Here is a 13,000-nt window from a genome sequence, read left to right on the forward strand (position 1 = left end):
ATTTGCCTTGGCTTTTGAAACAAAATGTACCTACTGAACAAACAACTACATAATAATAAAGGAAATAAAAAAAGGATAATATTATCACCAATCCTTTTTTGCGATCAAAGCCATTTTCATTTCAAATATTAGTGTGTAGGCCTTGAAACACAAGCATCCATTGATTTCTAAATGTTATAACCACAGTAAAAATAAGATACACTTTATGATTTTTAATCTAAGGCTACATTGTAAGCATTGAGCAGCCTTGGTCTACTTCATCTCCAATATGAAAATAATGTTCTGCTGAACAAGATACCATAGTTAATGTTGGACATTTAGGTAACTTCCTTTTTTCCACTAAGATAAGTAATTCTGTAATAAGTATTTGAGATTTAAGAATCAAAAGTAAGAAAATGCTATGACTATTAATATGTTTTTCAAAATGCTTTCCAAAAGGCCTCTAACAATTTTCATTGCGACCCATAATACGTGTGCTCCCGTTTCATCTCAGTGCATATATTTAAGCCTGTCTGGTCTCTGCATGTCTTGTCAGCCTCCTCTTGACTTCCTTCTGTTTACTCAGATTACTGAACCTTCCTCTGCGTCGGTACTTCCCTCAGCAAAGGCAGCGGGAGGCTGCCTGACAAAGGGAGGAGCCTGTTCGAGGACGGAGGGCACAGTGAGCCACTGGTGGCAGTTCAGACTTGACCTCAAGAGCAACAATGTCGGAGGCCTGGGGTTGGGCACAAGACAGATTTGACTTTAGAGCAGCCCCTTGGGTTGCAGCCCGGTGGCCAGCCTGGAGCAGACTGGGGCAGGACCCTCGGTAAACGGACCTCATCGCAATTCTTAGGTTAAGGCAGTGACAATGAAGACGGAGATGAGCAGGTAGAACAGACAGGCCTTTGATAGACTGAAACAGGAGGAGGGAAGAGGGGATTCTGACGTGGGCGGCAGGGTGGGCTCAGGAAAAGTGGGCAGAGGAGCAGATAGAGAGTGAAGGCAGTCTTCTAGATTATTCCCCCCTCCCCGCAATGATGCCATTGTCATCAGTAGACCTAGAAATGCTTTAATTGAGCAAAAGTGGACATCTTGAGTTCAGCAATGCAGACAGTGCCTGCTTAGGCCGAGAGTTTGACACCTGCAAAGTAGTCACTCATTTACCTTGGGCTCGGAGCTTGGCCAGCTCCTCAGTGAGCGAGTCTTGGGACTCCTCCAGCTGCCTCCTCTTCTGTTCCATGTTCTGCATGTAGTCTGTCAGGGATTTGATCTTGGCCTCGTGCTTGAAACAGCAAATAGATAAAAACAATGAACAACTAGAAGTGGTCACCCCACTTGCCCGGGACTGTCCAATGGGAAAATGCAATGGACTAACTAGCAGGGTCCTCTGTTTTTCCCTGTGCTTCTCTGCTGCCCACAGACTCCCCTCATGGCCACGCCCCTCCTCGCCATCCACAGTGGTGAGACACCAGCGCCCAGGCTGGTTTCCTCCTCGCAGAGAGAGAAAGGGGTGATCTGGCTGGAGAGAAAGGGGTGGGGGAGTGTCTGGGGCTGAGGGCTTCATTCTTTGAACCCGCACCTGTGGATTGCATCTTTACAAATCAAATATTATGGCTTTTCTTTTTCTGTCTCTCAGACTCACCAATTTCTGTCTCACGGACTTTACATTTTCCTCTCCCTGGTAAGCTCTCCCCCATCCCTCCCAGACATGGACCTTATCAGGCAGACCCCATCATTTTCTTATGGCACTGAATTTCTACACGACTTATCTCACCCACTTTCTTACCTGTTAGCTCATGAGGGCAGAGTACGTGCTTAGTAACTATTAGTGGGATGAATGAATGAATGAATGAATGGGAGTTCACTGATGAATAGACAGCAGTCACTTCTAGGCAGATGGAAATAAGCAGACTCTCCCCCCCCCCCCCCCCCCGCCCCATTTAGGCGGGAAGACCCAGGAGACTGAGCTCGGATCTAACAAAATGACCGCTGGGGGCAGGACTCAGTTGGAGCCTTGAATTTATAAGCATAGCTTTTGGTGAAGAGGATGAGTGTAAACAAGGAAGATAACAGCATTTTAGCTGGCAATATTTTGTCAGATTCCTTGGATCATGTCGAAAACCAGACAACCAAGGTTTCTCTTACGTTTGAAACCCAGGAAATAATGATGGAATCTTTAGCTCTGTGTAAATTGTAGCAGAATACAAAACAGCACCTAATGGGAAACTATTGCTAATGTAGAAAACCCTGCCTAACACAGGGATTCTTTAAACACAAACATCCTAATATTCTCTTTTCAATATGTTTTTATTAATTTCAGAGAGAGGAAGGGAGAGGGAGAGAGAGATAGAAGCATCAATAATAAGAGAGAATCATTGATTGGCTGCTCCTGCACATCCCCTACTGGGGAGAGAGCTCACAATCCAGGCATGTGCCCCGACTGGGAATCGAACCGTGGCCTTCTGGTTCATGGGTCGATGCTCAACCACTGAGCCACACCAGCCAGGCCCTAATATTCTTGACTCCCTTCTCATATTCCCAAAGTCAGTGTTCTCTAAGACCTGGGTACCTGGACCCCGGTCGTGGGCTCCAAGCTTTACAGCACCCCACTTAGGCCATGATCTGGCTGCGCCCCATTCCAGTGAGCAGAGGTCACAGGCTAAGGGAGCATACCCACCTGGGCCACATCCCCTTCCATCTGGGAAGTAGATCCACTCTCCTCCAGCAGCCCCACGGCCACTCCAGGGCCAGTGCTGCTACTCGCAGCATCTCTTTAAAGAGATCACAGAGCAGTGACACAGCCCCCTCCGTGCACAGAGGGCAGGAGGGACTCAGGCGTGGAGGCTGGCACCTCCAGATGAAAGAGAAGACAGTGGGCTGCAGGCTGCGGGGCCTCTATTTGGACTCTGGCTTTGACCTCTAATAACAGGCTCAGGGCTCCCCAAAGCACACGCCATCAGTACCACAGGGACCTGGGAATCATACTGGGGGGGGGGGGGGGGGGGGCGGGGAGACACTGTGTCCTAATGTTTAAAAATTATAAAAGGTAAACAGTAAAGCAAGTCCAGATAAATTTCACCCATAAACCACTCTAATTTATCAACTGTTTCCGCCTTACATTCCTGGTTTTATCTATATGAACACATATTTTACAAAGTTGCAAAGCACAACACAAGAACTAATCAGCATTTTCACTATCTTCATGTAATTATACTTTTCAAATGGCTAGATTTAATAATTTTTTTGGTAAGAGCTACATAACATTCTCCCATATAACTTTAAGTTATTAGTCTATCAATAAATATTTGGGTATTTTAGCTTAATGTAAGAAATACTGCATTCAACAACTTCCATATAAGGCCTTAATAGTTTTAATCATGAAATGATAATGCTATATGAAATGAAAATTTTTCATTTTTATTACCAATGAAAAATACCATACATGAGATTATTGGACCGAAGTACACTTACATTTTTCATGGCTTTTGATTCCCAAAATGCTTTCCAAAAGGTCTGACCAAATCATCCTTTTTTCAACAATGTATATAAATCTCACCATCACACACCAGCATGGAGTAATCTTTTCAATACCTTGCTGCTCATTATGTTGGTTGTAAAATGGAACCTTGATGTTTTAATTGCGTCTGTTAGATGATTGTGGTGGCAAACAAGGAGGCTGGAGATGGTTCTATGATTACGTATTATCATCACATTTAAAAGCACACCAGGACAAGGTATGTGCTTGTCTGTGTCTCAGGGTCATCGGAGGCATCACTCATGCTGATACGCATCTGTTTCCCCCAAACGACTCCAGCTGATTTAACGCCTGGCATAAGGCAGGGGCAGCACACACCAGACCATTCCAGCAGCCAAAAATCCTCACACCAAGCTCAGGTGACGGTGGTAGGCCAGAAACCAGGCCATTTTCTGAGACCGCCTTGCTGAAATGAAAACGCCACTCCAGTGGGAATAGAGCAGCCCCTTCCTGAGGAATGGAATGTGCCCGGGGCTTGGAAGCCCCTTCCCGGCTTCGGGTTCAGGTACACATTGGGGGAGTCCCAGCTCTGCCTTTCACGGGCGCCATGACTTTGGACACCACGTTTAATCATTCTTCAGTCTCAGTTTCCTCATCGGAAAAACAGAAACAAAAATAAAACCCTTGATTTTTTTAACGATCAAGTGGGAGAGGCATATAAATTGCTTAGCACAGCATATGGCCCACTGTCAACACTGAATAGAATGCCACTAACAAGAGTGGTGGTAGCTGTAGTGTCTGTTTTCACCCATTACATTGGTTCTGTGATAGAGAGTAAACGATGAAGGAATATTGCCTTAACTGACAGGAGATTTAGATTCCAATTTTACTCATTTATTATACATCTATCTACCTACCAACCTACCTGCCTATTTATTATCCACAGATAGCTAGACAGAGATATATACGCACATCCTTTAAAAAGGGACTGAAGTTAATTCGAGTAACTCACAACAAAATCTTGCCTGGGTTAAGAATAAGCCTGGACAGCCACTGCCTGGGGAGGCCACGGACAACTACTACACGACGCAAAGCTCATCAATATCCCCCTTACACCATCAGCCCCGATGAGAGCAGGGAGGAAGCAGGTTTCAGAGCACGGCCGTGAAGGGAAGAGGAAAGGTGTGGCCTACCTGGGATATGAGCAGCTGGCAGGCGGCCAGCTCCCGCTCGCTGGCGTTCATCTTTCTGTTGGAGTCCATCTGGGCGCTCTCGAGCTGCTTGCTGCGGTTCACCAGGGACTTGACCTCTGACTTCATCTTGCTGATGTACAGACGGGCCATGGTGAACTCCTCCTCAATGACGCCATTCACGTCTGCCAGCTGGGCACAGGAGGGGACACAGCTACTGCCTGTAATTCCCAGAGGTCCATGGGGCCCCTGAAACCTGTCCACGGGTCCTCAAGAGGTCTGTGGGTTCCTGGTTAAGAACCCCTAATTATAGGACCCCAAGCTGAAAATGGTCCTACAAAGTACTATATGTTCAACCTCAAGATCTTGGAAACCTCAGGTGAAACTTTCAACTGAAAACCTCTGCTAAATGTAATCCTCATTTAACCAGGCTTTTCTTTCTAATTCATTATTAGGGTGGAAGAGATAATATCAAAAGAAAAATACACTAAAAATTAAAACAAGAGATAACTTTTAAGACGTGTTCCATTGAACGTCTTATATCTTATATTCCTAGACCAGCAGAGGCCCAGTGCTTCTAAGGGTGACTCTGAGCCCCTATAAGAACTCCAACCAGAATTTCAATTATGTTCTCTAGAGTCTGCTGCTATTCAGAGAAAAGAGTAGTCTAAAGGCTTGAATATGTTTCTACAACTAAGGATTGAAAAATAAAAAGGATTTTCTATATAGTCCTCAATTAAACAACAACAAAATCTAATGAACAAGAAGGTGCCATTACCAAATCCACGTCTCCTTGCCTCTACCTGCCTGCCCCTTCCAGGCAGACCCGAATCGACCTTATTATTTAAGACCACCTGAGAATGACAGTCTAAGTGCCCCTTTAGGAGAGAAGAGTCTGACAGCCAGCATTCCTGCATGAGCTCATGTTTGGTTTCTAAGTTTCAGAGCTCTCCTGCAAACAAAAATTCACACAAGGTACTTGGGATAGAAACCCACTTGCTGAGATGCAAACATGCTCTTGAAGGGAAGTTGACCAAATGAGCCAAGTGACTGTGTGCATATTTTGTTTAACCACCAGAGGGCATTCTAGCACCTCAGTCCAGAACCAGCCCATGAACAGAGGCCTCAGCTCGTTTTAAGACAATGATTCTAACGGTATTTTTGATGTTCCATAATATACTCTAAACAGCCCACTTTTGTCACTGATGTTTTCATTGATTCAACATATGATTCTTGTTTCAGTAAACATTGAAGAGTTAGGAAAGGAATTGTGTATCAGCCCTGAAAATTGGTAGCAGATAGGACACCAACTAGACAGCAGGCCGAGCACCTGTAACTTGGTGTCAACCTTCCCCCAAGAATTCCCCAACAGAATTAGTGACATCAGTGTCACTCAACACAACTTAGGATCTATATTAACAGCAACTCTGGACTCCATTTTAAATTAATGGAGGTTCTTACTTTAAGCCCGTTATATTTCTGACTGCCAACAATAGGTCTACCAACACCACTCCTCCTTACATATTCCCTTTATCATCCTATAGCATGGAGGAAATGAGTAAGAGACGCCTGCAACCTTAAAAAATATTTTTGTTCTTCTACCTTTGAAGACTGGTCAAATGTGGAGCAGAGAAAAGAAACTCATTCTCTAGCCTGACCAGGTGTGTCCTGCATATTGTCAGTTTCAGGAGAAAGGGACAGGAACATCCGTATCTTCTATGTGGAATTCACAATCCGCACCAGCGCCTGGTGGGTAAACATCGCTGAACCAACAGGCAGGGCATCCTGGGAGGAGAGGAACCCCTCCTCCACCCAGGCCTGTCCTTAGACAAGGACACTTTCCACTCTGCGCCCAGATCCCCTGGGAACTGGGAAGATAAGAAATGGATATACAATAAGGGGCTCCCTCCAAAACGATAGTTGGATGTTTCTTCTCCCAAACCAGAACCAGAAGCACTGAAGCCTACCCTTGTCCTAGGAGATCTAAAAAGAGATTTGAGTCCATGTCTGATGGAAAAACAAACAAACACTATTTCAAACAAATGACTTTAACTGTAAGGTTTCTCACCCCTTAAGAATTCATATATTTAGTCGTGTGAATTCTAAGTTTTAAGTAATTCTAGTACACTGTTATTTCAAAAAGAAGAGTCCGAGTTTGCTGCTGAGATGTTATTTATAACTCTCCCGAGTCTGACAGTGACTCCAATCGTAGACACTAGACTGTGTGATCTAGTACAAATGACCAATCCAGGGGAAAGGCTGCCTTCACTTGGAAGACAGAGGCTGCCTGCCCCTCCACTCTGCCGACAGAGGACGAGTCACCCACACACCCACCACCGGCCCAGGAGCATGGGCTGCTGTGCACGGTGCCATTTCTAGGCCAAGTAAAGGTAAGTAAGGTGACTGCTCACCTTCTAGGACATCGAGTCAGAGGAGACTAAAAGTAGTCAGTGCGGGTCAAACGAAAGTCAGGCAGCTAATCCATCCATGTCATGTACTCTACTTCCATCCTATTCGTTTGTGGTTGGATTCCTGGAAATCTTTGTTTAAGGGAAAACCCAGTGACATGGTACATGAGAAAAAGAGGCAGTTCGTGAACAAACCTGACAAAGTCAACACCAGGCTCATCTTGTCATGAGCTGGTCTCATCGTTTTGTTGACTAAACAAAATATTGCCTGGACTCTGTTTCAAGACAAGATAGAGCTGGAGAAATAGGGGTCCTTCCGTGTCCATATGGTGCCGGCCTGTTGTATTCTGGAACTGATATGAGGAGACTCCCACAGCCATCCTTTCCCTCACACCAGTACCACCAGGAGGGACCTCGTGGGAACGGAAAGCACTTTAGGAACAAAAATACAAGATCACTGAAAAAGATTTCCTAGATTTGCTCATTTTCTTAGATCAAAATAACTCTAATAACTGAGTAGTCCTAACAATAAGGAAAGTGTCTGTAATAAGTGGGGCCTAATCAAACTAAAAAGCTTCTGTGCAACAAAATTAAAATGTAACCTATGGAATGGGAGAAAATATGTGCAAGTCACATACCTGATAAGGGTTAATATCCAAAATATATAAAGGACTCATACAACTCAATAGCAAACCCCAAACAATCTAATTTAAAAAATGGACAGAGGATCTAAACAAACATTTTTCCAAAGACATACAGATGGCCAACTGGTACATGAAAAGATGCTCAACATCACTAATCATCAGGGAAATGCAAATCAAAACCACGAGATAGCACCTCACACCTGTTAGAATGGCTGTCATCAAAAAGATGAGAGGTAACAAATGTTGGCAAGGCTGTGGAGAAAAGGGAACCCTCATGCACTGTTGGCTGGACTATAAATTGGTGCAGTCACTATGGAAAACAGTATGGAGGTTCCTCAAAAATGAAATTTTTTAAAAGTAGAACTACCATATAGCCCAGCCACCCTACTTCTGGGTCTATAACCAAAGGAAGTAAAATCAGAACCTCATAGGGATATCTGCATTCCCACATTCTTTGCTGCATTACATACAATAGCCAAAATATGGAAACAACCTAAGTGTCTGTCAACAGATAAACGGACACAGGTGTGTGTGTGTGGGGGGGGGGGGGGGGTGGTTACACAACGGGAAGTTATTCAGACATGAGGAAAAAAAGGAAATCCTGCCATTTACAATAAAATGAATGGACCTTAAGGATTCACCCCTCAAGTGAAATAAGTCATACAGAGAAAGGCAAATGCTATATGATATCACATATATGTGGTAGCTAGAAAATCTAAGAATGTCAAACTCAGAGGAACAGTGGTTACCAGGGGTTGGGGGTAGGTACATGGGGGAGTTATTGGACAAAGGGTACAAATTTCCAGTTATAACATTAACAAGTTTGGAGAGCTAATGCATAGCAGGGACCAATATTATAGCTAGTAATACTGGGTCATACACTTGAGTGCTGCTAAGAGGTAGATCTTAAATGTCCTCACCAGGAAAAAGAAATGCTAAATGTGATAAAATGAAGGTGGTAGCTAATACTATGATCGTAATTATTTTGCAACATATAATGCATCAAATCAAGATACTGTACACCTTAAATTATACAATGTTATGTGTCCATTGTGTCTCAAAAAAGCTAGGGGGCAAAAGTATCTGCTTCCATAATGTTATATCTAACCAATATCTGTATACATCATGTAATTTCTGAGTTGACAACCTTTGAGATAATCTGGCTCACCTTGTCATCTTACAGAGAAGCAAAGTGGCTTGTCCAAAGTCACATCACTCCTCCCTTTAGCTCTCACTGTCCTAATAATTAATTCAGAATTACAAGAAAAAGAATGGAATGATTAAGAGTATGATGCTCTACAAATGAGAGTTATCAATGAAATTAACCAGGGCATCCAATGTCTGGAATCCAAAAATATCTTTAAAACATCCAGTAGAGTTATTTTAAAATACTCTCAGACTTCAGATTCCCAGAGGTAAGGACTCTTTTTTTAAATGCTGAAGCACCCAGGCATTCCTTTATTTCATTAGCATTTTTCATCAGCTCTATTTTAGAACTTAGCATAAAAATATCTTCCTTTATCGTTATCAGCAGCAGGCGCCAACTTGCCATAAATCAACTCCATCTTCATATTTCCAGGGCCATTCAATCACCCAAACGTCAAAAGTTTATAGCTCAACACCAGTGTATGCTTCTAAAAATTCTTCTCAATCCTCAAATATAAAATCACCAAACTGGAACTTAATAGGGTTCACCCTATAGTATCTGAGAATTCTAGCTAAAATTAGATTCATTCATAAAGTTCATGAAATATTCAATTACAATAGAGGTTCAATGAAAGAATGATGGGTTTACAAGAGCTCATATATTCTAAACCCGGAGCTGTTACATCATCCAAGAAGGGCTTTCTACGTTTTCAGGAATGTCTATAAACAATGTTATTTGGGGACCCTTTTCTAGTACAATCCCAACTAAAAAGCTGAGAGTTCCCACAAAGCAGAATTCAGCCTTTTAAACGTCAAATGGCTAAATTCAAAGATTTTGTTTTAGACTTGTGAGGTGGGAGCTGAGCAATACAGCACCATTCCCTGGCTTGACTAACACACACATTTATCAGTGGCTACTCTGTACAAGGTCCTGTATTCTTATAAAGATACTGCAATCAAAACAGTGTGTTATTGGCATAAAAGTCAGATCAATGAAACAAAACAGAGACCAGAAACAGTGTACACCCTTTGTGTGTGGTGGATATGTTCCTTATCTTACTGTGGCTTCATAAGTGTATACATATGTCAAAACTTCTCAAATTGTACACTTTAAGTACGACTAACTTTACATCAATTATACCTCAATAAAGCTATTTTTTTTAAATATGTCTATCTTATTTTTTCAATGGCATCTCTATATTGTGGCAAGCTGTTAATTTTTCTTGGCTGATAACTTTTGTTTATTCTCTCCCCACACCCCACTCCTAGCTCATGGACAACTGTATACCACCCCTATGTTTCCCATCTCCCTTCCTCCTTGCCATCAATGGCACCAATGTGCACAACCCCAGGGGATTATTGATGGTTGGTTTAACCCCATGATAGTAATCCTAATGCTCTACTTTCCTAGCTTCCCTTGCAGTTTGGGGTGGTCATGCACCCCACTTCTGGCCAATAAGGTACAGGGGGATGTCAAGGGGACTTTTGGGAGACAGCTCCCTCCTGGATGAAAGTTGGCTGCGTTTCAGCCCAGCCCGCCTTGGATGTAGTTGTGGGAGGATGTGCGGACTGGTGCTCTAGCAGCTACCTTGCTACCGTGAGACAAAAACCTACAGACACGAAACAGGCTAAGGAAGACATAAAGGAAACAGAGGAAAGTCCTGGGTACCGGACATTGTGGAAGCACTGCACCAAACCAGAACTTGCTTCTAAAACTTTAGTAAGCTAAAGAATGGCCTGAGGAATCTTGTCAAAATGCAGAGTCTGATTCAGTGGGTGTGAGGTAGGCCTGAGCGTCTATATTCCCAACAAGCTCCAAGGTGACGCAAATCATACCCTGAATAGCAAGGTTCTAGACGTCTCATACGGTGAATAATTAAATGTGGCTTTGTTTTTCAAGCCACTGTTAGAATCCTATTACTTTCAGTTAAAAGCTCTCCTAATTCATGCTGATTGGTGGGGTAATTTTCACTCTGTTGGGTTCTCATAGAAAAGGAGAAACACAATTCTGAGACCAGAACTGTTGGTTAACCTATCTAATTCCCAATATCTGTGACACTGGCATGTAAGTGTGGGGAATAAACCAATTTACATCCGGTCAACCAAGACTTGAAGACATTTCCTATATCTGAAGGTAATTATTTTTCTCCTCCTCCTTACACAAACAATCATTCACTCCTTTTCCTTACTCAAACAATCATTCACTTGATCATTTTTATTCGAATATTACAAAGCACGTGGCAGATGCAAAGCACTGCACTATGCATTGGATTCTCGGAGAATCAAGCACAGACCCCCTTGCTGGGATCGCGCTGTTGGAAGAGCAGGTAGAGAATGCAGGGCTGACTTACAGTCTTCACGTCGTTGGTGCCGATGATGCCGCCTATCTCCCCCAGGTCCTTCAGCAGCAAGTTCAGGATCTCGGTGGCTCTCTTCTTCTGGTGGTTGCTAAGCTCTTGCAGCTGGCTCAGCTCTCGCTGTGTGGTTGTCAGTGTGGTCTGAAAAACACATTTCCGCAACAAATTAAAAGGCTTGCCCATCGATTTTATGCACTCAGCACCGCAATGAATAACAACATGACGTAAGGTGGAGTTCTGTTACCATTTCATGTGATTCCATATAAGGGTTCCTTTAAGTCAAACAATAGCATAGCACTGAATTCTTTGACAAGAAGAGAAAGCCGGCTTAGCCTGCTATGTTATGTCTACATATCAGATGACAATCTCCAGGTAAGTGAAAAAAGTTATTAAAAATAAATAAAGCCCAAAGGAACCCTGAGGTTCAGAACGTGTACTCACATCTTCCTACCTACCAGATGTTCTGTGTCAGTTCACATCCTCAAGGGTCTAAACATACCTGCAGGCACCCCCACCTCCACGTCCAAACAAACCTGCTCCCTGGACCACTTCCACATTCCCATCTGACTCCAGTCAGGAAGGCCCAGAAGGGCATTAATGCGTTTAGAAAACAACTTAGAGAAATTCTAATCTTCACAGTGAAGCTGAACTGAACATTCTTCACCTCTTTTCAAAAGTAATCAAGTTCAACAAGATCAGCCTTCTTAATATATAACAGAAGCTCCATTTTATTGCCAAACATTAGCAAACCCATACCTTTCCATCCTTCATGTGTGCTACCAAGAGGTATGTATTTTTAACTAACTAACCAAGTAACTAACTAACTAACTAAAACTCTCAACATCAAAACAATTGTCATCTTTTGGTGTCTTGGTATTAACTCAGCCAACAACAAAAAATAATTCCCCTAAATTATGAAGCTCTGGAGGCTAATACAAAGACATTTATTCAATTCTTCCACACGCAGCTATTTTATTAGAGCACTTTTTAATGATCTTACTAAAAATAGTACTCTAAATGAGTCCAGTAATACTTCAGTTTGACAGAAAGTAAGAACTGTATTGTGAAAAATGTTCCATTGTTTTGAGAAGCAAATACCAAGGACTAGTTAAGGACCCTGTAGAAGAAAACAAGCAGAGGAAATCGAAGTCTCCTCCTTCCCTAAGTGACTGCCAGTCTGTCTTCCTTCTGTTTTTCTCTTTGTTTTGGTATTACCACCACTGGTATCACTGTGTTTTAAAATCCACAGGAGCAGTAGATCCCATCTTGGGAGGCCATTTAAAAAGTCCGCCTCATGCAGTTGAATGTATGGAGCGAGGAGCCTTTTCCATCAGCTTTACGGTCAGAGCCTAGAGCTTCCCTGTACCATCTGCTGCTCCTCCTTGCCCAGGAGGACTGGATGCTTTCCACAGAGCAGTCTGGGCACAATCTCACAATACCAGGCCATTGGGCTGAGGTGCCAAGGGCAGCCATTCAGCTTCCTACCACCCATTTTCCAAATAGAAAAGGACAAAATGGACACATCCCACCACCAGCCACCTCGCCAAATGCTCACTGGCCCTGATGCCATGAGCTCACTGTGCAGGACCAGCAGCATCTTTCGCTGGGAGCATCTGAGAATGAGAACATGTGCAGACTAAAGCACTGGATGAAAGCAGGACAACAAACCAAACAGCCCAGGCCTGGGCTAGCACGGGAGCTGTGGGAGGGAAGGGACTTCATTCAGGAGGACATAACAAGAAGAGTGAAGCCTTCCAGGGTCACCCACTCTCACCTACTGATTTAACAACTTGAGATT

The 13,000-nt window shown here is 43.3% G+C and overlaps 1 protein-coding gene across 1 annotated transcript in view; it reads right to left on the minus strand.

Annotated features, from left to right (window-relative positions):
* The window catches only part of KIF5C (kinesin family member 5C), a 143,548-nt gene that overhangs the window by 26,023 nt on the left and 104,525 nt on the right, over positions 1-13,000 (minus strand). Inside the window, exons 15-17 of the mRNA XM_079782497.1 lie at positions 11,197-11,343; positions 4,651-4,839; positions 1,147-1,264 (exon numbers count right to left, since the gene is read on the minus strand). Of these exons, the coding sequence (XP_079638623.1) occupies positions 1,147-1,264; positions 4,651-4,839; positions 11,197-11,343 (454 nt within the window). The remainder of the gene's footprint in view (positions 1-1,146; positions 1,265-4,650; positions 4,840-11,196; positions 11,344-13,000) is intronic.

This window comes from Cnephaeus nilssonii (genome assembly GCF_951640355.1).
Source record: "Cnephaeus nilssonii genome assembly, chromosome: 10".
Classification (NCBI taxonomy): domain Eukaryota; kingdom Metazoa; phylum Chordata; class Mammalia; order Chiroptera; family Vespertilionidae; genus Cnephaeus; species Cnephaeus nilssonii.